The sequence below is a fragment of the Amia ocellicauda genome, chromosome 7 (genome assembly GCF_036373705.1).
Source record: "Amia ocellicauda isolate fAmiCal2 chromosome 7, fAmiCal2.hap1, whole genome shotgun sequence".
Classification (NCBI taxonomy): domain Eukaryota; kingdom Metazoa; phylum Chordata; class Actinopteri; order Amiiformes; family Amiidae; genus Amia; species Amia ocellicauda.
Window position 1 is genome coordinate 13,365,982 of NC_089856.1, and position 26,651 is coordinate 13,392,632.

The 26,651-nt window shown below is 45.5% G+C and overlaps 2 protein-coding genes across 7 annotated transcripts; one reads left to right on the plus strand and one right to left on the minus strand.

The window, feature by feature from the left end:
* Positions 1-1,533: 1,533 nt before the first annotated feature.
* slc11a2 (solute carrier family 11 member 2) lies at positions 1,534-19,647 on the plus strand. 5 transcript variants are annotated; one of them, XM_066708522.1, is made up of 17 exons: positions 1,534-1,946; positions 8,938-9,033; positions 10,556-10,701; positions 10,898-11,023; positions 11,221-11,340; positions 11,552-11,658; positions 11,830-11,900; positions 12,058-12,125; positions 12,337-12,492; positions 12,649-12,807; positions 12,915-13,001; positions 13,124-13,243; positions 13,370-13,519; positions 13,658-13,731; positions 13,856-14,009; positions 14,277-14,330; positions 18,310-19,647. In XM_066708522.1, exons 1-17 carry the CDS (start codon positions 1,901-1,903, stop codon positions 18,379-18,381), a joined length of 1,806 nt encoding a protein of 601 aa, XP_066564619.1. In that variant the 5' UTR covers positions 1,534-1,900; the 3' UTR covers positions 18,382-19,647. The 5 variants fall into 5 exon arrangements, with proteins under 5 accessions (XP_066564619.1, XP_066564621.1, XP_066564622.1 ...); XM_066708524.1 differs by lacking the exon at positions 1,534-1,946 and adding an exon at positions 5,372-5,512; XM_066708525.1 differs by lacking the exon at positions 1,534-1,946 and adding an exon at positions 5,910-5,956.
* A 361-nt stretch (positions 19,648-20,008) lies between these two features.
* Positions 20,009-26,140, minus strand: LOC136752854 (HIG1 domain family member 1C-like). 2 transcript variants are annotated; one of them, XM_066708528.1, is made up of 4 exons: positions 26,034-26,140; positions 25,501-25,596; positions 25,123-25,257; positions 20,009-20,683 (listed from the first exon to the last, which is right to left on the minus strand). In XM_066708528.1, the coding sequence occupies exons 2-4, from the start codon at positions 25,589-25,591 to the stop codon at positions 20,619-20,621; spliced, it is 291 nt and encodes a 96-aa protein (XP_066564625.1). In that variant the 5' UTR covers positions 25,592-25,596; positions 26,034-26,140; the 3' UTR covers positions 20,009-20,618. The 2 variants fall into 2 exon arrangements, with proteins under 2 accessions (XP_066564625.1, XP_066564624.1); XM_066708527.1 differs by having other exon boundaries at positions 25,501-25,617.
* Positions 26,141-26,651: the final 511 nt, after the last annotated feature.

A 26,651-nucleotide genomic window follows, 5' to 3' on the forward strand; every position in this document is an offset into this window, starting at 1 on the left:
ACAGGGGAGAAGGACAGAGGAGGAGGAAGGAGAGAGGGAGACATGGGTCCAGAGATAATGGGAGTGGAAAGAGAGGAGGAGGTAACAGGAGAGGAAGAGGGAGAAGGAGAGGGGGAGCACCATGCAGAGGCAGAGGCAGAGGGAGGGAGAGAGGGAGAGGGACAGGGAGGTCAGGAACGAGAGGGAGAGGGAGAGGGGGAGTGGAGGCAGGAAGGAGAGGTAGAGGGGGTGCAAGTGGGAAAGGGTGAGGTAGAAGGGGGGCAGGAGGGAGAAGGAGAGGGACAGAGATGGCAGGAGGGAGAGGGAGAGGGAGAGGGGGTGCATAATGGAGTAGTAGAGGGGGAGGGAGAGCGAGATGAGGAGAGTGACAGCACTGACACTACTGAGAATCGGGCTGAGAGGGAAACTTGCTGGGGGGCTGAGGAGACAGGAGACTCAGGATCTCACTCCCAAACTGGAGGTGCCCCCCACTGTGACCCCCAGGCTTCCACTCAGGCCCTGGCAGGCAGGCCAGATACCACAATGACCTTGAACTCCAGCCCTACAGCAGTGGAGCCAGCCTCTAACTGGCCAGTTACCAAGATGCAGGAAGCAGTTCCTTAAACCTGGGATCAGAAAGTTAACCCATTCTGCAGCAGATGAGAGAGAAGGGTGTGGGATGGCCTTCTGTTTCCCTCAGTGTCCTCAGCGTGTGTGGCTCACGTCTCTCCTGGCCTCTCTCTTCCTGCGGATGCTCAGTGTTATTCAGTGGGCTGCAGGACCCAGAGGGACTATGTTAGTCATTATTTAGTGCTGACAGAAGTGTGATTTTTGCTGTGGGGTGAAGGATAATTACCCAAATGAAGTACATTCACTAATGGAGGTATGATGTGTGGGTGTGTTTGATTAATATCCCCAAAACAGAGTTTCTAAGACAGGTTATAATATATATACAGATTTTGGAGATGGGGGCAGTTCTATGAAGTTTCAGCGGAAGTAACACACCATGTTTGCCTTAATTATTATGCTAAACCTTTTTTTCCCCTTGTCTTCTTCTTTTCTTTGTTCTGGTTGTAATGTCCTTGGCTGTAATCATGGGAACCACTGCGTGTGTTGCCTTTTTTCAATAAAATCTGACTGTACGTGGCTGAGTGTCTACAGGCTGGGATACCAATTTCTATACAAACACATCCTGAAGGAACCCACGCAGTCAGTCAGTATCAGTCAGTGTATCAATCAGTCAGTGAGTCAGCTTCTACCATATGTAGAAGTCACTTGTTCCAGACCTCTACCACTCTTTGTGTAATGATGTGACCTACAGGGACATACACCACCGAATAAGGCCTTGACACAGTGCTTAAAAGACACATATTTATATTTTATTTATTTATTAGATAATAATAAAAAACATGCAGTAATACAACCAGTCCAAAGTAACATAAGCACACATGCTAGTAAATAAGCTAGTAAGTGCAGACACACATGCGTATATCCGTATTCTCTAAAAGGCACATTTTTACAGTAGCACAGGAGGACGGGGAGCGCTGCACATTGTACGGTGGCCATACTGGGACAATGTGTAGGCCCTAGTTATTTTTCCGCGTTTCCTCCATCCCGGGAGAGCCAGGGCGAATGGCAGCGGGACGCACCTGATCCGACACTGTTGTTGCAGTGAATGGACTCTGCCGGTTCGCACGTCTTGGCAAAAAACGCGACTTTGAACTTCTTGGACTCCACGTGATGACGCTGGAACTCTCTCGCCGGCTGTACAGCGATACGGGAGATCTTACGTTATGACAGTCTTTCATTTTCATTTTCTTTCATCAATACAATAGGGTATTTATTATACCGCATTAAAGTGGCCAGCATGACCTGTCCGCGCTAACGTTTTCCTGGCATCGACGCTTCAGTAGCAGCAAAGATGAGGCGCTTTGGGACACCGAGGATTTTCACCCTTTTCAGCCCAGGTGAGGAGACGTGTGGGCGGTCAGGTGCAGCGCCGTGCTGAGTGTCGCGGTGGTCCGAGGTGGGAAACGTTTCAAACAGCAAACAGAGAAAAATGGGAGATATATAGATATACAGATCTGTCAAAACAAACCCAGTTCAGGGTTTAAGCTCAGGCAGTCTTCCCCTGACCGCGTGCGCATGCGCAGCACGGTGTCTGACCAGGTATTGACTGTCAATATTGAAGTAACGACACCGGCGAGGACTCGGTGTGTGTTTGGATCTTTCGTTTGTCATCCATAATCATTTATTAATATGCACTCTAATTGCACGCCCTGGGCTACTTGAACTGCGTCAGCTTGAATTAAAAAGGTAATAGACGTACAGAGGTTTCAAATAACACTAATTAAAAGTGTCTGCAGATACCTTGTCTGCGTGTGACAGTATAGTTTGCATTATATATTATTAGATATCTACTTTTATTCTGGTAGTGTGCTGGTTAATATTAGTGGATAGTTTGTAATCGAAGTGTATGTACATTAACTAATAAGTAAAAGTAGGTTAGTAGCTGTAGTTTAATAGATAAGTTCATGTTCATGGCAGTATGTAAGTTAGTATACGTATATGTAAGTAATAATAATAATAATAATAATAATAATAATAATAATAATATTTTAATTAATAATAAATTAATGTCCACATTAGCAGTGTTAATTTTGGCAGCTATTTTAGATTTAGTTTTAGTCTTACTCTTTTGACCAAAATGCTTATCAGTTTTAGTCACATTTTAGTTATTTCATTAGTTTTAGTTAATATTAGTCGACGAAAACTCATTTTAGTCTACTTTTACTCAATGTCATTTTTGTCCCATTTTAGTCCATGTTTTTTTATTTTATTATTATTTCATTATCAGCATTATGTCTGATGCCAGATGTTTACATCAATTAGTGGATGAGTGCAAACATAAACATATTGATTGACTTAATTTGAAATGTATTTGAAATCAAATCACAAACAGGTATTGTAAACTTCATGGTCACAAGTTTGAAGTATCTCTTGAAATTGTGGGTAATAAGACTAGAGTTACAAAAACAGTATGGAAGCACATAGTGGACTTTATTCAAATGCAAATGTAATTACACAATTGCATTTTCATTTTTCATTTACCCACGCGTTATTTAGGTCAAAATGCAAATACAGTCATTTCATTTGTATTCCTATATTCCAGTACGCACATTCGCTGACAATATTACAATTTCAAATGGCTTTTGCATTAATATTTCGTTTTGAAAACTTCCCCCGCTGATACACAAAATATTGAATGTTTAAAGTGATATTTAAAGCATACGCATATAGTAGCCAAGCATGAATTGTGGTTCGTGCTGTAAGAGCTTAATTTACTGTACTTCTACGTTAACCAATTAGATCCTATCTTTACTAATTACAAGAGCCGCACTTAGCAGTCGTGTATTCAAAAGAACTGGCGTTTAACATCACACAATCTGTATCAACACGATTATCACAATACAGCAAACCACATCATGCACGTTCAACGTTAAACGAAACACACGCGTGTGTAAAATCGGGTCACATTCTGTTGCGCAGATATCCGCATTTCTGTGCAGAGCTGCAGAGTCCCACCAATCCCATTGATGGAGCAGCGCAGACCTGCGCAGAACTGCGATTAGCTGCGCTACACGAACGCGATGGCCGAGTCAAGGCATGCATAATTATGATTAGACCATGAAACAGCTCCTTGACCGGCTGCCACGCAAAATACTGTAATTTATGTCCATTAGTGTTGTGTTTAATTTTCGTTCGTCACATTTTAGTCAACTAAAATTAGAAGACATTTATTTTTAGTTATCGTTTTTTCACAGTATTTCGTCTATTTATCGTAATAGTTATCGCCACTGAAAATAGGACGTTGACGAATATTTTTCGTCATAGTTTTCGTTGACGAAATTAAAACTCCAAATTAGTGATGGGCTGTTTACCAGCTTTCTAGTTTACCACGGTTTAGCTACATTACGGAATATATACTGTTCCTGTTATGTATTAATTTAAATATTTAATCATTTGTTTAATTATTTCAACATGTATGTATTTCATGTTTCATTGTCGAACATGCAATCATGAAATAAATAAATAAATAAATTACTATTGGTTCGTACTAGGTTTTGTCCTTCCCCACCAGGGAAGCAGATTCAAGCATGCTATTGTTCAATCAGATTCAAAGTGTGTAAGTGTAAGTGTGGCGTGTCATAGGCTACAGGAGCTTGTTGTAGTGGCCAGAAGTGATGCAGCCTCTTTAGCCCAGTATACTCAATTTTTATATTACCACTCCACCACTGATCTGTGTGTATGTTGTATTGTTGCAGTTTATTGTCAATGCAGAACATTATAATAGTCTGCAGTGTATACTGTACAATACAGTACGGTGTAGTACAGCGATTAAAAAGCACAAGCAACGTACTAGTTATCAGGCTGGATAACTGTACAAAGTTTGGTATGTGTAGAGCAAGGTCTGTGGGAGGAGTTAGTGATTGTCCCAAGGTGGTAATAATAATAATAATAATAATAATAATAATAATAATAATAATAATAATAATAATAAACCTCTTGCAAGAGAACAAGACAGTATGTTCTAAAGCCCAATCCCACAAGAGAACTGTACTCTCTGTGTCGTCACAGACTGTCGTTGTCCAGAGAGCGCTGTGCCGTAAGCAATGGCTGCTGAGACTCCTGGACACCTGCGTTCAGAACACTGGTCGCCTTCGTGTAGCGCAGATTTCCGCAGATCTGCGCAGATCTGTAGAATCTCACCAACCCCATTGGTGGAGCAGCGAACACCCGCGCAGAACTGGGAAAATCTGCGCTATATGAAGGCGTCCACTTTTTTTGCCGGCTAGATTGTCGATGGGAGTCTGCGCCTGACGTCATGATCTGTGCGATGCAGCGTGGACAGCTTTAGTGGTGGAGCTGGAGTAGTTGTACTGTAAAAAACAATCATACAAACACCACATCAATATTCATAGTAATTAAGTGCAATATATCAAATGCTAATATAAAGTAAAATAAAACAAACGAACAATGTCACCGTTTATTACATGATCGTATTAGGTGTGCCATCCATGGGAGACACGAGAAGACTCGAGGGGTCAGCCCAGCCTGGCTGGCACTGAGTGGGGCTGGTATCCAGTCGCCTATGCCCCCTGGGTCAGCTTGCGGTGGTAAAGACGGGTCTGCTCTAGCGCGGCGCCCCCTGAGAAGCAGCGCAGCTGTGCAGAATAGAATAGAATTTGTGCAGTTCTACGCAGACCTGCGCTGCTATACCAATAGTCCTGGCGGAATTGTGCAGATCTGCGCATACCTGTGTGAAATTGCACACCAACGAGACCTATAACGAGCCAGAGCAGCGCGACCTGGTGACGTGTTTTCCGGCTGCGTTTTCTCACACGCCGACCTTGCTCGGGCTTACCGCTGTGCAGTCTGCGTGTCGTGAATGCAGGCAATGTGTCCTGGCAATGTCTGGTTTAATTCATGTATACACATTTGTATTTACTTTAAAAGATCTTATACCGACTAGGTAAGTACAATTGTTGTTGTTGTTTTTTTGCTGGAATCGTTTGGGTGTCGTGCTCACTCCGCTATAGACTGTACTCAGGCATTTGAACTGTCCCATACAAAAATCTTTTACAGAATAACATTGGTGCTTTGCAATTGGATCTGCCTTTATTCCGCCTGGATTTGTTAGTTTAGTGCAATGCGAATGGTAGTTTAATATCTGTCGTCACAGAATATTGTCTGTTCGTAGAGAGAAAATGTGAACTGTATTGTATGAGCGAGAGGAAAAGTAGGACTGTGTGAGAGAGAGAGAGAGAGAGAGATAGTTACAGTTTTGAAACGAGTGTTTATCGTTATCTATGACACTGCTTGCAATAGACACAACTTGCTGTGCGTGTTCAGTGTTATATTACTGCGCTGCGGGAGAATAAGGCTGCTGTCCACAGCGCTCCTCACCTCTTGCTAGGTATGTGACTCTACTTTGCTCTTTGGACCAATAACTGACCAGCTGTCAGTATCAGTGTGTGTGTGTGTGTGTGTGTCAGTGACAGTTTCGTGTTGTAATTTATATTTCCGTTGTTGCAATTACGTGTTGTAATGCTGGAGTGCCCGTACCTTGGAGTGACGGATGTATTGCCTTGTTTTTTTGGTTTGCTTGTTTCACCCTCGCCAGCTGGACTTTGGCTTTGAAGAGATGTTGTCACCAGCAGTGTGCCGTGTTTTATTTGGGACGCAAAAACAGGATGCAGACTGTGTAACCGTTATGATATCGTTATTGCCAGCAGTGGCAGGAGCAGTAGTATTTTCGACCTGACATCTTTGTTGTAAACGACTGTCATGAAATAACGGACAGTAGACGGACTAGTCCAATCCGGTTCGGTTCAGTCCAGTGGATGCCGTGTTTCGCTCACTACTGGTTTATGTAACTCGCTGTGGGTAAAAGTGTCTTAATTGACCGTGAGAAGAAATTAGGCAAGCTCCCTAAGTTTGGAAAAGTCATGGGATCAGTCTCTCTCGCCCCCCCAAACCTCTCCTTCCCCGTCTCCCACTGCCTCTCTCTCTCTCTCTCTCCCCCTCCTCTCCCTCTCTCCCACTGCTTCTCTCTCCCTATGATGTTAGTGAGAACCCAGCTTCTGCTGGTACCTTATAGTGCCCGGTCTGTCACAAGCACACACATCATTCCAGTGTGTGTGTGTGTGTGTGTTTTGGGACGAGACTGTGTGCCACTGGGCTATCATTAAATACAAATGCGTTGCTTTAGTTGGCATGGTGCCTGCGCTCAGGACATGGAATGCCAGCATATTAACAGCAGCTTCACTTCCTGTATTACCTGCAGTAGCTGCCTGCCCACACCCCCTGCTCAGAGCCCAGAGTGTGTGTGTGTTTGTGTAACCAGTGTTGTTGATGGTTTACACTCGGTTATGTGTGGGTGGGTGGTCTGGTGGCCTAGTATTGTTGACAGTGCCGACGCAGGTGTGTTTGTGTCTGTCTCTGCCTGTGTGGTGTTGGGGGGGTGTAAAGACACGTGTGTGTGTGTGTGTGTGTGTGTGTGTGTGTGTCGGTTTGGACCTGTGTGTGTGGGCGATAGTGGGGCGTGTGTGTCTGCCAGCCTGTATGTCTGTGTCTGCAGTTTAATTACCCCCCTCACACTCCTGTCTCAATGTACAAAGCTGCAGCTGGGTGGCAGAGCTGGGAAAAAAGAGTTGCAGTGGTTGCCCACAGTCTAACAGTCCAGGAACAACTGTGCATTGTAGTGCATTGGCACCCTGTGCTGTAGTACAGTACAACCCTGGTACAACCATTTGTCTCTTACTGACATGAGAGCGCTGCTCCTGTTTCAGACCTGGGAACACATGCCCAGGCTGAAATGAGGCCTGCTGTCACTTGGGTTCCCAGCATGCCCCTCTGGGAGTTGCTGGGTGTGGGGCATGTGGGCCCAAGTGGACGTTGGAGAGGGAGACCGATAGAGAGAGCTGGGAGCCACAGATAGGAGCCAAGGAGAGGAATTGAGGGAGGGAGGGAGGGAGGGGGGATAAACTTGTGATACAGACCACACACCCCTCCCCCCCCATCTCTCGCAGAACAACAGCATTCCTGCCACTCATTCTTTCCCTCCCTCCCTCCCTCCCTCGCTCAGTCCCTCACTCTTTACTCTCTCTCACTGGCTCTCTGTTGGGCTGACTGACTTATCGACCAGGGCTCCACACTTTCATCCTCCAGCCCCCCCACTGCTCTCTGACAGTAATTCCAGCAGGAGGAGAAGGAGGAGGGAGTTTTCTTAATTATTTTTTAGTTATTACTAAGACCTCCATTCAGACACACCACTCTTCTGGTCAATTGCATTTCAAGTTTCTGTTGCAGTGGCTGAAATGACATTTACAAATGCACTTGGTGTGTAGTTATAGTTAAGAGTATCACAGTCCAGAATAAACAATGACAACATTATGTAGGGTTCATACCAATTCATTGCTATGACTGTGTTAACTAAGTGATTTGGATTTTAAAAAATAAATTAATGAACAAAAATAAAATACGGATTTCATGAGGGCTGGTTGGTTTACAGTAACGGTTACATTCGGGTGTTTACAGAGGATCATTCTGAACAGTTTAGTTAAAATAGGCACTAAAATGAGACTTGGCGATCACATTAGTGTTACACTGTGGCCTGGGTTGCACGTTTCCACTGGGTTAACTGAATCGGGTGTGGATTTGGAGCAGCCTGGCTTGACCTTTGTTGAGGTTCAGGCTGTTGCTCAGCCTTTACATGCTGGAACACAGTGTTGTAGAGTTTGCAAGGACGTGAAATGTGACTCACAGCAGTTCATCTTTGAGAAATTGATCTGGGGTCCGAGTCTTCAAACTCCACTTCAGGCTCTGCTGTGTCATGCTAACCGAGCAGATTTGTTTTTGTATTCGTTTTCACTTTTTCTCCATTCCCTGTATTTTATTTTTCTCACACGTGGGCTGTCCTGTGCTTTCTGTTCCAGACGTGTCAGCAAAAACATGTTTTGAAACATTTGCCCCACAGATGAAGAAAAATATAGACCTGTGAAAAAGAGAGATGTGATTCTTACTCTCAATGTTGCATAAATAGTAATGTTGACTGTGCTCTCTTTAGCCCTGCTGAGTCATGATCCTGACTCTCACTCCTCGCACTGGTGTTATGCAACAGTGTATTGCAGCAGCAACTTCACAGATTGGTGCAGATGTGTTAATAAGTGGACACATTGACCCGTTCACACACACAATGTCAGTATCTGCTATGAGGCTTTGCTAATGCAGGTATTGCTGTAGTGCCACGGTGCCACACGGCGCCAGGGTGCTGCTCTGTGGTCCACTTGGCACAGGCAGGTGTGTGGAGTTTTTTTTTTATGTTCATTTTGCTGAATCAAGTATTACACTTTTTTGTGTTACTACAGTTGTTGTGTTGTTTTTTTCCTCCTCCAGGTAGGGTTCCTGCCCCCGAAAGTTTTGACATCCCCCCTGTGACCCTCCCAGCTGCCGTTGCCATGCCAACAGACCTGGAGCCGTCCCTGAGGGAAGGTAGGGACTGCTGGACACACAGATAGACACAAATACACACACACAGACAGACAGACAGACAGATGCATAGACAGTTGCACACTCAGGGAGATACACACACACACACACACTCAGAGACGCATAGATACACACACTGCTCTGTCCCATTTCGCACCTTCTCCCTCTCTCTTTCTCTCCTTGCACCCCTGGCTGTAAGAACATCATCTTCCCTCCATCTCTCTCTCTCTCTCTCTCTCTCTCTCTCTCTCTCTCTCTGAGTGGACCCATGACAAGCAGAGTACATACACAAAGCACATACACACACAAGCACATACACACACAAAGACGGGACACTGAGAGGACACTGTGTACTGCTGCAGAGCTGAGACAGCAATTTTGGAGGGGGGGAGGAAGAGCGCAGGAGAGTGTGATTGTGACAGAGTGTGTAATGAGAAGTGGGAGAGTGTGTCTGGAGACTGTGAGTGTGTGTGAGGTAAACTGTATCTGTGTGAAGGAGAGACAGGTTGGTCTCATGCCACAAGACAGCGAGTTAGTCACTCCCCTCAAACCTCACTAGCACAATAAAACGGGAAGCTGTGGGTAATAAATAGAACTCGCTAAGACCGAGAGACGCCTGGAAAGACTGAGAGAGAGAGAGAGACGGGGTAGAGACGGTGAGACTAAGAGACGTGTGGATGGACAGAGAGAGAAACAGAGGGATAGAGATGGGTAGACTGAGAGACAGGTGGACAGACTGAGAGAAAGAGAGAGAGACCCCAGGAAGGGAGATTCAAATCGAGAGAGGGAGGGAGATAGGCGAAGGGAGACAGTTTAGTGTCAGACTGTCCCAGATATCTCCCCAGCATGCCAGCCCAAAGCACACAGCTCAGTGAGAAGTCCAGACTGAGTGAGTACTGCTGTAGCTCTCCTTCTATACCCGTTTCCCCTGTTTCTCTCTCTCTCTCTCTCTCTCTCCCTCTCTCTCTTTAGGTTGTGTCTGTTCCTCCATCTCTTTCTTGTGTTTTATCTGTTTTCTCCTTCTTTCCTTCTCTCCCCGCCCCTTCTCTCTCTCTTTCTCTCTGCCTTTTCTGCTATTCTTATCTCTCCCTTCTCTCCCCGCCCCTTCTCTCTCTCTCTTTCTCTCTGCCTTTTCTGCTATTCTTATCTCTCCCTTCTTTCTGTCGCTTTCTCTCATTTGTGGTTTTATGTGTAGATCTAGTTATTTTTCTTTGTGTGTCCTTTTAAATGTGCAATTAAGGTGTTACAAATTCTAAGAAACTTTCGTACTCTATCAGTCGTTACAGTTTGAAGTTGAGCAGTTGCTTTGTTGGAACTGGGCTGGAGGATCGCATTTGACACATTAGTGAGATTGTAACTGATTGGAGCTCACACTGCCCAGCTACTGACCTGCGAGAAGCTTGTGTGTGTGTGCGCGTGTGTGTGCTTGTGTCTGTGTGTGTCTCGGTCTCTATGTGTTTGTTTTTGCATCTCTGTCTCTGTGTGATGTGACTTCTTATTATTATTATTCTGTCCCATGTTTCAGATGACTTCCCCCAGGAGAATGGAGACCACGTTCCAGCCCTGCAAACACATTACAACTCAATCACCCCGCCGACCTCCCCTACAGACCAAGATGAGCCGTTCTCCACCTACTTCGAGGACAAGGTCCCCATCCCAGAAGATACCAAAGTGCGTGGAATGAAGGGGGGGAGGGGTATTGGTAACAGGTGTAAGAGGTTCAGGATTCAGGGTTCAAATTCTGGAAATCTGGGGAAAATCATGGCAAACCATAGTAGAAGAGAGTTTATTTAATTTAATTAATTTATGTATGTATTGCTGGAAAGTCAACAGCAAAATAATCTCTCTTTTTCTCCCTCTCTCTCAGATCGGGGTTTTCAGTTTTAGAAAGCTCTGGGCCTTTACTGGGCCAGGCTTCCTAATGAGCATTGCCTACCTGGACCCGGGCAACATCGAGTCTGACCTGCAGTCCGGAGCCAAGGCCGGCTTCAAGGTACCGGTCCGCCCTCTACCCCCCACTCCCCTGCCAGTCAGTCAGCTAATATTTTGATCTGTTTGGCATCTTTATTGAAAAGGGTTTTGTCCAGCCAAGCCTGGAATAAATAGTAGAGCCCTGGTCCTGGAGAGAGACAGTCCAGTGTAGTCCAGTCCAATCCAGTGTCTGACCAGTTGTGTGTGTTGTCTGTCCAGCTGCTCTGGGTGCTGCTGGTCGCCACAATCCTGGGGCTCCTGCTGCAGCGCCTGGCCGCCCGGCTCGGCGTCGTCACCGGCATGCACCTGGCAGAGATGTGCCACCGCCAGTACCCCACTGTGAGTACTGTCTGTTCATCTGTCTGTCTGTGTCTCAATCGGTCTGTCAGTCCTCGACTGTGTGTACTGCCTGTCTGTCACCTATGTCCTATTCTCTCTCTCTCATCAGGAGTAAACAAAATCCCCAAAATAGATTGGCACTGTGGACTATTGCAGTATAATCACCTCCCTCTTCCCGACTCTCACTTCCCCTCTCCCTTTCTCTCCCCAGGTTCCTCGTATCATGCTGTGGTTGATGGTGGAGCTGGCGATCATTGGCTCTGACATGCAGGAAGTCATCGGCTGTGCCATTGCCTTCAACCTGCTGTCAGTGGGCAGGTGTGTGTGGGGATTTCTCTCTGATCTGCAGATGTTTTTCGTTTTTAAATGGTTTAATTTTAATAGCAATAATAATAATAATACTGCTACTACTAATTACAGTAATAATGGTGTTAATAGCTATAATAACGACTACTAATAGAGACTGTGTTGTGATTCTTATTTCTGCAGAATTCCACTTTGGGGGGGCGTCCTCATCACCATCATAGATACCTTCTTCTTCCTGTTCCTGGATAAGTATGGTGTGTGCCCCCCTTACAGAGCACTGGAACTGCAGCTCTCACACAGCCACAACCCAGACACCCATCTACCAGTGAACCTGTCTCACTGTCAGCATCGCCATCAAGATAATAGTAATAAACTGGCTGTGTGTCACACCATTTGTCTTCCCCCTTGTAGGTCTGAGGAAACTAGAAGCCTTCTTTGGGTTCCTCATCTCAATCATGGCCTTCACCTTTGGCTACGAGGTAATTGGTCAAATTCCTTCCTGCACTGATTGGCTAGGGAGATCTGCATTGTGATGTGTGTGGGCGTGTCCTCTCTCTCACTGGGTGGCCTGATTGGCTGCAATTTGTGTGTGTGTATATTCGGTGACAGTGTGTATCCTCTTGTGCATTCTGTGACACCGTGTGTGAAGTATATAACTGTGTGTGTGTGTTTGTTGTCGTGTGTGTGCAGTATGTGATGGTGAACCCGAACCAGGGCGAGCTGCTGAAGGGGATGTTCCTGCCATACTGCGAGGGCTGCGGGCCGATCCAGCTGGAGCAGGCAGTGGGCATTGTGGGCGCCGTCATCATGCCTCACAACATCTACCTGCACTCTGCCCTCGTCAAGGTACCGGACCCGCGGGGGTGGAGGGGGTGTAGTGCGTATTGTGTCCAAGGGCCTCCTGCAAAGACATTTCCTAAACCTGTTCTTTGAAAGAGAGAGAATGTTTGCTAAAATGACAGATCTTTTTTTCTGCTCTCTCTCCCCCATCTCTCTCTCCAGTCTCGTGAAATCAATCGTTCCAATAAGAAGGAGGTGAAGGAGGCTAACAAGTATTTCTTCATCGAGTCGTGCGTGGCTCTCTTTGTCTCCTTCCTCATCAACGTGTTCGTAGTGGCCGTGTTCGCACAGGCCTTCTTCGGGAAGAACAACCAGGAAGTGGTGAGTTGAGGGGGGTGACGGTCATGCGTTTCCTGCTTTCCAGTACAAGGTGTGCTGTTGTGCTGTTGCAGCTTGAGGTGTGATGTTGTGCTGTTGTGCTGTTGCAGCTCGAGGTGTGTGCGAACAGCAGTATCCCCCACAGCGGCCTCTTCCCCGACAACAACAGCACCCTGCAGGTGGACATCTACAAGGGGGTAAGTCTTGGGGGTTGTTCACAGGACTTCAGAATCCTTGTGCTAAAATAAGTCCCTAACACACAACTGTCTGTCTCTCTTTCTCTCTCTCTCTCTCTCTCTCTCTCTCTCTCTGTGTGCAGGGAGTGGTTCTGGGCTGTTTCTTCGGCCCTGCAGCGCTGTATATCTGGGCTGTGGGGATCCTGGCAGCGGGACAGAGTTCCACTATGACCGGGACATACTCCGGCCAGTTCGTCATGGAGGTGAGTCTCTCCAGCTCTCTCTGTCCCTGTATTCCCCTCTTTCTATCTTTGATGGGGCCAGGACATAAACTACCGAGTTTGACCTTGCAAACTTGTCTGCTCCCTCTCTCGCTCTCTCCTCCCCAGGGTTTCCTGAACCTGCGCTGGTCTCGCTTCGCCCGGGTGTTGCTCACTCGCTCGCTGGCCATTGCACCCACGCTGCTGGTGGCCGTGTTCCAGGACGTGCAGCACCTGACCGGCATGAATGACTTCCTGAATGTGTTACAAAGCATGCAGGTCAGAGAGAGAGAGTGAGAGAATGTGTGTATGTTATGGAAGGGGGAGGAGAAAGAAAATGGAGAAATGGGTTGGGGGGTTGCACCTTGACCTTGAAAATATAAACTCTCTTTTTCGTTTTCTTTTTCTCTCTCTCAGCTGCCCTTCGCTCTGATCCCTATCCTGACTTTCACCAGCCTCTCCTCCATCATGAACGACTTTGCCAATGGACTGTGAGTACAGGGGTCAGGCGGGAGAGGTGGGGTGCTAATTTGCATTCCAGAAGAGTGGCATGCATTCAACTGGGGAGCAGTACTACTGATGATGATGACAAGAATGTGTCCCCTGTCCCCGCAGCATGTGGAAGGTGGGCGGTGGTATGATGATCATGCTGGTGTGTGCCATTAACCTGTACTTCGTGGTGGTGTACGTGGCGGCGCTGGAAAGTGTGACTCTGTACGTCATCGCAGCCCTGCTTTCCATCGCCTACCTCAGTTTCGTAGGGTACCTGGTGAGTCAGACGGGGAGTGTGTTGCCCCATTTCTGTGTGTTTCTGTCTCTGTGTCCCTGTGTCTGTGTGTATCTGTCTCTGTTTATGTGTCTATCTGTTGATCAGTCTGTATTTGTCTCTATTTCTCTTTACTTCGGTCTTTCTCTTCCTTTCTCTCCCTCTCTCCCCCTCTGTCCTCTGTGTTGTACAGCCCGCTGACTCTCTCCTGTGTTTAACGTGTGTGTGTGTGTTTGTGTGTGTGTGCGTGTGCATCTCTTCTCCCCACAGACCTGGCAGTGCCTGATCGCACTGGGAGTGTCCTGGCTGGACGTGGGCGGCAGGGTAAGCAGCCAATTGGGAATCCTGGTGGAGGAGCCGACCGAGTCTGACGCGTGACCGCACACTCCCCACCCCTCCCCAACGCCTGCGCACAAGGGGCCAACCTGACGCTAAGCATGCTGGGAAAGGGGGGCAAGATAAGGAGGGTGGGAGGGAGTGGGGTCAGCTGTGTGGCCTGCTTGTGTATGTGTGCAGCCGTTTGTGTTCAGCTCTAGGGTGTAGTGCTGATGGTAACCCCTGTGTTTTTAGCTTTTTCCCCCTGCAGAGGAGGAGAAGCAGAAGAGGTGTGGTGACTTGTTTTTATCTTTGATTTTAAGCTGATGCAGTTACACAGCACAAACGCACACTCGTATGTGTGCGCACACACTTGCACGCGCACACACAGACAGTCGCAGTTAGAAAGACAGCATGGTGTGGACATGAGACACAGAACCACAGATGCTCCCAGACAGACACAAAGGGGTGTAGAGTGACGTTATTGGAAAGAAATATGACTGTTATGGAAACGAGTAATTATCACAGCAATGCATATCTGCCTGTCTGTCTGCTCACTGGAGAGGAAGGCACTGCTGCTATCTGCAAAGACTAGAATTATTTATATTTTTATTTTCATCATTGTAATGTTTTAGACTTTTTACTGACAGTTCTGTCGTAGTATTACTAACCAGAGCCATATCCCACTTCTCTCTAAGTAAGCTAAACATTCTCGCACTTGGATGCCCCCCGTGGCCTGTCAGGGTAACTACAACCAGCATCAAAATACCCCACACTGCTAAAAAACTTTCCCCTGCAGGGCAGTTCGGGGGGGAGGGGGGCTCTTGATCCGAGTCCAGCAGTGGGGTTGGTACTGTCTCGTCTCCTTTGTTTTCAGTTCCGTTGTTTATCACACACCTTTGCTTTTGTCCATGAGTATAGGAGTGACCTCTGAAAGCAGAGCCCACAGCAAATGGTCAAATATACCACTAATATTATTTTTAGTATTAATATTACTATTACACCTCCTCGTCTCCTCCTCCCGGTACTGTGTTGGACTCGATTCACCAACGTTAGCTAATCAGTGCACCTGCTGTGTGGCCTGCAGGCTCTCGGACTGTATATACCTCATAAATACCTCCTGTATTATCAGCTGGGACTGTGGTTTCAGTGCTGTGTGTGTGTCTGTTAGTGTGTCTGTTAGTGTGTGTGTGTGTGTGTGTGTTAGTTTGGGTGGAAGGGGGCATCCCAGCATCGATTTCTCCCTCAGTATACAGCTTCCCCTGTGTCAGGGTCTGAGTGCCAATACAGCAGCTGGCACATCAATCCATAGCATTAAATCTTAGATGGGACTCTCTCCACATCCTGCATTAATAATCGTATAAAATGAATTCCATTTTTGTTGTTGTTGTTTTAAGTGTTTGACCGACCTGTCAATCAGAATGTGATTTTAATTTAACCTCGACTATGATCAACCATGGGTCATTTATAGATCTTTTATCACTTTAACATTACTGTAAAATAATGTGTGTATGTATATGCATACATGTATATATAATGTTACTGCACAAAATAATGTATGTATATATATATATATATATATATATATAATATAAATATAAGTTTTGGAAAATTCAATTCTCCTGCATAAGCTGCCTGAAAATATGTGAAAATTGTGTTGTTGTTTTTTTTAATTAGAGGGGGGGTGTAGCTGTCTGCCTGTCTGTACAGCTCCAGAGGCAACTCAGCATCCTTAATCATACCCCAAATACATTTTTATTATTTTGTTTAAATAAAAGTTTTGTAACTGGTGAGAGAATCAGCAGGCATAAGTTCCTGTACTGTGATGTCTTTGCTCAATTAATCCCCACCCCCCTCACCTCATCTTAAAAATAAAACCAAATGTATCAAAATAAATAATAATAACAATAAAAAAAGAAACGCCGAGATTAACACAATTGTCTGGAGTGTTTGGTGTCGGCTAACATGTCACCCCCACATTTGCTCGCTGGCTCACTGCATGTCCTGTAAAACAGAAGTGATGTACTTTGTAACCGGCACATCATTTTGACTTATAAGTGGTGCCCCCTTAAAACCCAGTGGTGTTTAAAAGGACACTGCCCACAGAGACAAGTACGTACATACAAAACTGATTGGAAGGAATTGTCGTACATATGACCTGATGGTTTTTGCCCCCGAGTCTTGTAAATGCTAGAGTCTGCCCAGGGTCCTGCCAGGCCATAAAGAGCACCAGTGCAGGGCTGGCATCATTATTACAGCTGTTAGTGGAGTGCTTTTAACAGGAGGTAGATGGATTATGTTTTTCAGCCAGCAAAATGAAGGCAGAGGGCGCAGTTGGGGGGAGTTAACAGAGACGAGCACATCTCTGTATGTTTTATTGACTTCTGGTTTCTGCTCTTACCGTGTGTAGTCGGGTCAGTCCTAGCCAGCCCCCTCAGATGCAGATGTGTCTCCTCACAGCAGACATCTAGTGTGGATCTGCACTGTGAGGATGTGTGTGTGTGTAGTGTATGTGTGTTACTGTGAGTATGTGTTGGTGTGTGTGTGTTTCATTCACTCTGCAGTGATGCTGTGCTGTGAGCCTTCCTGCCTGTGCAGTAAGTAAATGCGCTGTACTGCACTGTACTGCGCCCCCTTAACTCTGTACCTCAGAATCTCAGCTGATCGTCAGACTCAAACCCATGTGTTTCCATCTGCAGTGTGACCTGTTTTACCAGGACTGGAGACCCTGCTATACTGGTGTAGTAGTTTACATTTTGTTGGTCTGGACGAGGTTTTACCCCTCATTAGACCAGCAATCACAGTAAAATTTGTGCATTCGACTCAACTGCAGATGGAGAGGCGGTCATTTAATCCCATAATTCTCCCCAAGATTAAATCCCTTACGATCTGCTCTGTACTTGCATGCCACCATTGCCAAACGCTTGTCAGCGCACAAAACTTCCCAGGTTGGCTTATTTCACATTATGGTAGTAAATAAAATCGTCCATTTCACGCGTCGGTTGTGTGACCTCTGCTCCTCCCGATCTCTGTGGGACAGAGCTGGCGCACGTGTTCTGATCATGCTGCTGTCTGCCTGTCTCACTCACAAGCCTCGCAGGGTCAGCTTCCTGGTGGTTGTTGATGATGTCACTGTGGTCCTGGCATTCATAAGGTTGAGGTTGCCCCATTCAAACACGCAAAATATTGTTTTATTTTAATAGTACAGGACTGGAAAAGTCAACCAGGGGACGTTTTGTATGCTGAGAACTATTGTATCCCAGATCCGCTCTCCTGAGCATTGGCGTGATTGAGGTCAGCTTGCATCTCCCACTCCGATCGTCCCCTCTGTTAATTAATTGATTGAATAATGAATTGTAATTAAGTTTTTCCAGCAGCAGGAATGATGGCGCTGAGACTCGGTAATTTGAACTGTATCAATCAAACTGGGTGGGGGGCTGTCAGAGATGGGTCAGAACCAGGGCAGGAGTGATCGCACAGATAACCTGTATGTCACCTGCCTCCTCCCACACGCACATTGGTGAAGTCCTTCAGCCAAATTATTTAATTTGATAAAATACCCGTCTTAGGTTCTGATTACCCTCAGTATAAAGATGCAGCAGTTTCGCCCTTAACCAGCCCTGCTGTCTATTACACTGTGTCAGTCAGCAACCTTGTGCCATAACTGTAGCGCTTTGTCCTGATTGGACGATCACAGGTTGGCACGGCACTGCCCCCGCTGGTCTGGAACACTCTGCCCTTGGTGCCAATCACCCCCATGGGGCATGTCTTTTGCTCCACCCTGTATAAAGTATCTAGTTGTGGGGTCTCCCTCTCTCAGGGCTTCACCAGCTGTCCATGTGTGACCTCCCTGTCAGACCTGTGAGTAACCGTTTTACCCTCTCTCTTTCTCCATCTGACTATCTTGCTCTCTCTCTTTCTCACCCCCATCCCTCCATCCCTATCTCTCTCTCACCCTCCTGCCCAATTCTCTTTTTCCCCCACTCAGTTCCGGCTGATGCCTCACTCTGACCTCTACCTCCTGAACGAGATGGATGAAGCGACGCCTGGGGAAAGATAGCAAAGGAGAGGGGGCCTGCTGGGCATCAGAGCCTGAATTGACAATCGGCCAACTCACTCGATCTGTTGATGGAGGGGATCAGAAACGCATGTGGCCCAGGAGTGACCCGAGCACCCCCTTCCTGTGAGCGGACACCACTCCACTGCACTCTCAAGTGTTTTTGGCCTACCCTAAATTATATGAGTATTATTACAGTTGAACATGTGGCTGTAGAGTTCTACAGAGCCTTGCATATCCACACCCAAGTGTCCGTCTGGGTGCAGAGAGCAGGAGGGGGGTGACCGATTTAGACCTGAAATAGTACAGGTGGGGGTTGACTGATAACTAGTCTAATCAGTTTAGACCCTGAAGAAGAATGAAGACAAGACCCCCCCCCCCCACTGAAATCTAACATTCCTACTATTTTATTATTATTATTAGAGATTGTAACAATGTGTATTATTAGAGATGGCTTATCTGTGAAGAGTTACAGCACATGGGGCCTTATTTGTAACGTTGAATTTTATTAATTTTTTGTTTTTACACTTTTTTTTTTAAACACAGGATTACAGACAACACACTGACACCAATCACAGACTGATGCTTATACTGACACAGACACACACACAAATGCTGTTAGTAATTTGAATTGAGTAATTGCCGCTAGGTGGCCAAAAAGCTGCAGTAACTCAGTTCAGTACGAGCCGGAGCACTCTGCAGTGCTACGGTCAACTGCTTTTTTTAAAAGCGATAGTTTTTCTAACAATGGAAACATTTTTTTTGTTTACCCAACGTAGTAAACATCGACCAGTGCCATCGGACACCAGCATCGTGGGGAATGTGGTACAGATGTTTGTACACTGTGCACCTTTTTATTGTGTGTCAAATCAATTTATTAAAAAGTGTTGCATTGGTTAGCACTTATAAAACAAGTAGTACTACCAATCCCAAGATAAATTGTCAGTAACCTTTGACCTTCCCCTCAAGGGAAAGTGGGCTATTCAATTTCTTATACTGGGAAGGGGGGGTAGTTCACCAGCCAGATACGTGTAGGTCTCAGAGCTACATTACTAACCACCCCCTCTCCATAATGGTCTTTCCTTCAATACAGCACTGCAAAACAGCAAAACAGGTCTCTGACCAAACTGACAGTGCATCTTGGGAGAAAATGACTCCTTTCCTAATTCTGTATCGGAATTGGAAGGATTTTAGTATGTTTTTAACAACAACCTGACCTGAAAATGTGTTAAAAAATAAAATTGAATTTTCTCTTTTACAAATTATAAATGAAGTGTTTTTTTTGGCCATATTAATTAATGTTATTAATAATTCTGACCCATTTAAGCCAATTAACTGACTTGGTTAATTAATTAAAGTCAAGAGAATGACATAAGAGAAACCGCACCTGCAGCTGAAGGGCCAGGACTCGCGGAGCCTTTACAGTAGTGGTTTGTCCAAAATTTGTGCTGTAATACATTGAAAAGGACAGGACTGTACTGTGTGGTATTGAGTTGGACGGTATTACAGAACAGCTGAAACCCAGACCAACCAAAGCTAACTGTGGCGACGAGCCCTGGCTGTGCCAATCTTCTGAGCTTTTTTAAATTTTGTAAAACAGAAAGAAAAAACATGATGCCAAACCTGGAAATCCCCGTAAAATACTTTTATTTAAGAAATATAAAAGGAGAGAGAGATCTGACATGTCTTTTCCCCTCCCTCTAAAGAGAAACAACAGATGGAAGTCAGCTCCTCTGTGTTTACAGGTGTGCAGTGAACACAGGCCCAGTGGCTCAAACAGATGTAATCGCCCTCCTGATTACATCTGTTTGAGCCAGTGCAGTTTTTCAAAGCTGCCAGATGTTGTTTGAAATATATGATTCAGAGATACACTAATATGCTGACTGTCCGATACACTGATATATCGACTGTGTGACACTCTCTGCCGCTCTCCGTCTGTCTCCCTCTCCTATGTGTAACCCATCTAACATTCCTGCAGCGGCTCTTCTTCAGTCGTACACACAAAAATAAATAAATTGATAAATACTTGTCTGCGAACCTAGTTCTTCTCCCTCAGTGGATTGCAGTGGACAGCGCCAGCCAAACAGACAGGCGCAGCGGGAGACGAGACTGGTGCAGTCTGGGCCGATGGTTACCGCAGGAGTGACAGGGCTGAGAGTCAGCCGGGCCATCAGAGCAGGGATCAGGTCCGAGGTCAGCGGTGTGCTGTGCTCAGGTGGGCATCTGGGAGTCTGGGAAAGTCACTTGCTGGGTCTGCTGGGGTCTTCAGGCACCAGGTATTGTTTGTACATGGAGTAGATCACACCTGGGACACACACACACACACACACACACACACTGTTGTAATTTGACATTCTTTGCTCATTAGTCTTTTAATTGATATAGATCTATATTACTATTATTATTATTATTATTATTATTATAAAGAAACAGCAGACTGTGTACAGTGGCTCTCAAAAGTATCCCCACCTTGGACTTTTCCACATTTCATTGTGTTACAACATAAAATCAGAATGTATTTAAAATCAGGACTTTTTGCAACTGATCAACACAGAAAATGTCCATAATGTCAAAGTGAAACGTATAATCTGCAAATTGTTCTAAATTAATTACAAATACAAAACAGAAAATAATCTAATGCGTAAGTAATCACCCCCTTTGCTATGACACACCTGATTGAACTGTGGTGAAACCACTTGTCTTTAGAAGTCAAGTAATTAGTTGAATGGAGTCCAAAAACTACATCATGAAGACGAAGGAACATTTAATGCAAATCCGGAATAAGCTTCTCCAAACTAATCAGGGGTAGGATATAAGAACATTTCCAAGTCATTGAATATCCCCTGGAGCCCAGGAAAGTCCATTATTAAGAAATGGAGAGAATATGGCACAACTGTGAATCTGCCTAGATCAGGCCATCCTCAAAAACTGAGTATTTGGGCGAGAAGGGTACTAGTCAGGGAGGCCACCAAGAGGCCTATGGCAACACTAAAGGAGTTAGTCTTCCACAGCTGAGCTGGGAGACACTGCATACGGTGACAATTGCTTGGGTGCTTCAGAAAAGTGGCCATGAGTGTCAAAACAAAAGCCATTGTTGAAAAAAACTCAGAGTTTGCCAGAAGGCATGTGGGAGATTCTGAGACCAAGTGGAGGAAGATTCTATGGTCTGATGAGACCAAAATAGAGTTTTTTGGCTTCAACACTAATGCCTCTGTTCCACTGGCTCAAGCGTCCATGTCGTGTCATGCCGTGCTGTCCCGGAGTCCCAGAGCTTTTTTTGTAAAACAGGCCATTCCTCTTATGGGAGGAGCAGCGACTGTGGGTTTGGTTTGTGTTTCGTTTTAAAAACAAAGACAGAGAACAACACGATAGTGCCTGATGTGAAAATAACTTTTGTGTCTATTTTATTCTTTCTGCTTTACATGATTGTAAATAGCGTAATAAATACACGTTTCTGTTAAGAGATATTAGGAAGAGCTGAACGTGTATAAACAACATTATATTCAGACAAGCACGTTCCCATAAGAATACGTTTCCATGTGCAACAATAATACATATTTGCTATTTAGTATTATTATCATCATCATTTGTGCTAGTATATATGTATTTTAAACGGCACAGCGTGACTCCCTTAATGTATTACTCTTTCTGCAGATTTGTAACTGCAAACAATACTTTTTGCCGTATTATTTATAATTTACTTAGCAGACATCCTTAACCAGGGCAAGTTACAGTTGAAAGAAAATACACACATTTCACGATTAATCATTCAGCTACAATATAGCAGGTTATAATTTAACTAAAGTGTGCACATTTCAGTCATGGCGTTTATGGACGCATTTATTAAACCAGTCCTTAATGTTTTAGAGGGAAGCCCAGATCTGCTGTATTTATTTATTCATTCATTTAACTTGTAAATGGGCACGTTAACTGAATTGTCTCTGATCGTCTCACCGTCCAGTTGTTCATAAAATATTAATAAAATTGGCTGCTACCGTTCTTGATTATTATACTTAAGTTTATTTTTAACTAGTCAGGGCACTGCACCGGTCCTGTGAAAGTTTTTAATACACTTGGATATTAACTGTAAGCAGTCATTGTTTCTGTACGTGGATTTCACTCCATGCTGCTAATAAAACTAATTTCTTTGTGATCCCACACGGCACTTGAGATTATATCTTCCGACATAATGTAGCTGATCTCTTCCCTGTCTGTGTCAAGTCCAGCACACATCTCGCTTCTGAAAGAGAAGTATTTCCTTAGTGGGCGTGACGGATGCTTACGGCCACATCTGGCAGCAGATAGTTAACCGGCCACAAAACATGTCCAGACGCGTCCTCCAGTGGAAACGGGGCATAAGTGCTACGTTTGGCGCAAGCCTAACGCCACACATCATCCTGAGAACACCATCCCTATCGTGAAGCATGGTGGTGACAGCATCATGCTATGGGGTTGCTTCTCTGTGTCAGGGCCTGGAAACCTTGTAAAGATAGAGGGCAAAATGGATGCAGAAAAATAGAGAAATCCTGGAAGAAAACCTGCTGAAGTTTGCAAGAGACCTGAGTCTTGGGAGAAGATTCATCTTCCAGTAGGACAATGACCCCAAAAATACAGCCAAAGCCACACTGGAGTAGCTTAAACACAAAAGGTCAATGTCCTGGAGTGGCCCAGTCAAAGCCCGGACCTCAATCCAATTGAGAATATGTGCAAAGAGTTGAAAATTGCTCTTCACCAAAGATGCAATCCAGATGTGCAAAGCTGGCAGGGACTTATCCACATAGACTCATGGCTGTAATTGCTGCGTAAGGTGCCTCTACCAAATATTGACTGAAGGGAGTGATTACTTATGCATTCAATTATTTTCTATTTTGTATTTGTAATTAATTTAGAACAATTTGCAGAATGTTTGGACATTTTCTGTGTTGATCAAAACTCCTGATTAAATCCATTCTGATTTCATGTTGTAACACAATGAAATGTGGAAAAGTCCAAGGGGGGTGAATACTTTTGAGAGCCACTGTATATAAGTACAGTGAGGGAAAAAAGTATTTGATCCCCTGCTGATTTTGTACGTTTGCCCACTGACAAAGAAATGATCAGTCTATAATTTTAATGGTAGGTGTATTTTAACAGTGAGAGACAGAATAACAACAAAAAAATCCAGAAGAACGCATTTCAAAAAAGTTATAAATTGATTTGCATGTTAATGAAGGAAATAAGTATTTGACCCCTTCGACTTAGTACTTGGTGGCAAAACCCTTGTTGGCAATCACAGAGGTCAGACGTTTCTTGTAGTTGGCCACCAGGTTTGCACACATCTCAGGAGGGATTTTGTCCCACTCCTCTTTGCAGATCCTCTCCAAGTCATTAAGGTTTCGAGGCTGACGTTTGGCAACTCGAACCTTCAGCTCCCTCCACAGATTTTCTATGGGATTAAGGTCTGGAGACTGGCTAGGCCACTCCAGGACCTTAATGTGCTTCTTCTTGAGCCACTCCTTTGTTGCCTTGGCTGTGTGTTTTGGGTTATTCTCATGCTGGAATACCCATCCACGACCCATTTTCAATGCCCTGGCTGATGGAAGGAGGTTCTCACCCAAGATTTGACGGAACATGGCCCTGTCTATCGTCCCTTTGATGCGGTGCAGTTGTCCTGTTCCCTTAGCAGAAAAACACCCCCAAAGCATAATGTTTCCACCTCCATGTTTGACGGTGGGAATGGTGTTCTTGGGGTCATTCCTCCTCCTCCAAACACGGCGAGTTGAGTTGATGCCAAAGAGCTCGATTTTGGTCTCATCTGACCACAACACTTTCACCCAGTTCTACTCTGAACCATTCAGATGTTGGCAAACTTCAGACGGGCCTGTACATGTGCTTTCTTGAGCAGGGGGACCTTGCGGGCGCTGCAGGATTTCAGTCCTTCACGGCGTAGTGTGTTACCAATTGTTTTCTTGGTGACTATGGTCCCAGCTGCCTTGAGATCATTAACAAGATCCTCCCGTGTAGTTCTGGGCTAATTCTTCACCGTTCTAATGATCATTGAAACTCCACGAGGTGAGATCTTTCATGGAGCCCCAGACCGAGGGAGACTGACAGTTATTTTGTGTTTCATCCATTTGTGAATAATCGCACCAACTGTTGTCACCTTCTCACCAAGCTGCTTGGCGATGGTCTTGTAGCCCATTCCAGCCTTGTGTAGGTCTACAATCTTGTCCCTGACATCCTTGGACAGCTCTTTGGTCTTGGCCATGGTGGAGAGTTTGGAATCTGATTGATTGATTGCTTCTGTGGACAGGTGTCTTTTATACAGGTAACGAGCTGAGATTAGGAGCACTCCCTTTAAGAGAGTGCTCCTAATCTCAGCTCGTTACCTGTATAAAAGACACCTGGGAGCCAGAAATCTTGCTGATTGATAGGGGATCAAATACTTATTTCCCTCATTAACATGCAAATCAATGTATAACTTTTTTGAAATGCGTTTTTCTGGATTTTGTTGTTGTTATTCTGTCTCTCACTGTTAAAATACACCTACCATTAAAATTATAGATTGATCATTTCTTTGTCAGTGGGCAAACGTACAAAATCAGCAGGGGATCAAATACTTTTTTCCCTCACTGTATATCATCTTATAACTTATGTTCTAAGCCTGCGTAAAGGTCTCTGTGGTATCTTTGGCTATGGAAGCCGCTATAAGTGAAGTGTTGTTGCTGAGACGCAGCATGCACTCCCACCCCCCACAGTGCTCACCCAGCGTCATGGCTCCCACCACAAAGCCCTGGGCCATCACCCTCGTGTGGATCAGGTGCACTGACATCTTCACTGCCCCCCGCGAGCGCAGCCGCCACAGCCCGAACCCCACCAACCCCACGAAGCCTGCCATGCCTGCGCAGGGACAAGAGAGACATGGGGACCGGGCATGGGACAGAAGGACAGGGAATGGGATGGAAATAGGGACAGGGAGAGAAAACAAGAACAGGAGGAAAGAGAGTGGCAGTTAGGCAGAGAGATGGGCAGAGGGACAGAGAGGCTGAGACAGTCCATGGACGGACAGGCGGAGGGACTAAGAGACAAGACACATGGACACGCCCATATACACAGACCCCGCCCACCCCACACCCAGCTCACCAATCGGGACGAAGGGGGCGTCTCTGGATTTCCGCAGCAGCTTGGCAGCGCGGCCTTCACTGTCAGCGTCCCAGTTGTTTGGTGACGACATCGCCGCTGGAAGAGTTGGGTTGTGCACTACAATCAATTAATTTCAGGGTACAAATTAGGATTTAAGAGTCCCCTGTAAACTTGCACTGGCTGCGTTGCTACTGGACGAACTGGGACGGGTGCAGTTCCAGGCTAAATCATAGATGACAAGATCACTAGAAGAGAGCATTCGCACTAGACACCAGCAGCACCATCCTCGCAGCCAAGACAATATTGGACTACCTCTCACACACACACACGAGCTGGGTATATGAAGTGATCGGACGCCAGGGGAGCACGCATGTCCTGGCCACTGATGTCGCTAACCTCTGCCGGTGCTCAAGTGAAGGACAGCAGCCATTACATTGCTACTGAGCTGGCTGGGCGGTTTGCACATTCGCTGTATATAATCATGTCATACCTGTACTACAAATAATTCAATTGCGTTTCATATGATTTTTTACCTTATCCTTGTCCGTACAGCAATGCAAAGCCACAAACCCGGTGTAGGGCAGTAGAGTGACCGGCAGGTCTGTTTGCGTGCCGGTGCCGTCTCGTCCAATCCGGTGAGGTCTGTGGCTGTCAGTCTGCACCACGTGGCCTGACTGATATGTTGTTACCGTATTATTGCGTATAGAGGCGCACATTGTAGTCCGTGTCAGCGCAACGTTGCACAGAAGATTGTCTTGCACCTGCACGGACAGATGCAGAAGACATTGACACGAGTGTGACAGCTGTGAAGCGCACATTTGCCCGATGGTGTTTTTCAAACAGGACGTGATTCGGTTCTGTGCAGAGCTGCGGATCCGTCATTGAGCGCTTCGCCATGCCACCGCACGGGGGCACCGGAGGCTGACTGTGTTGTTCGCGGTGATATCTCTGATCCATTCTTGAAATCCCATTGTTTTTTTGTGTCTGTTTGTAAAATGGATGAAATTGTACATTCATTGATGAGAACGAATGAATGAACGAAGAATTTATATTTAACTATAAATAAATAGCATTTTAAAAATCGAATAATTTGTAATTAAAATAATATCGAAAACATGATGCAGAGTACAGAAATAATTCCTCATCTCTCT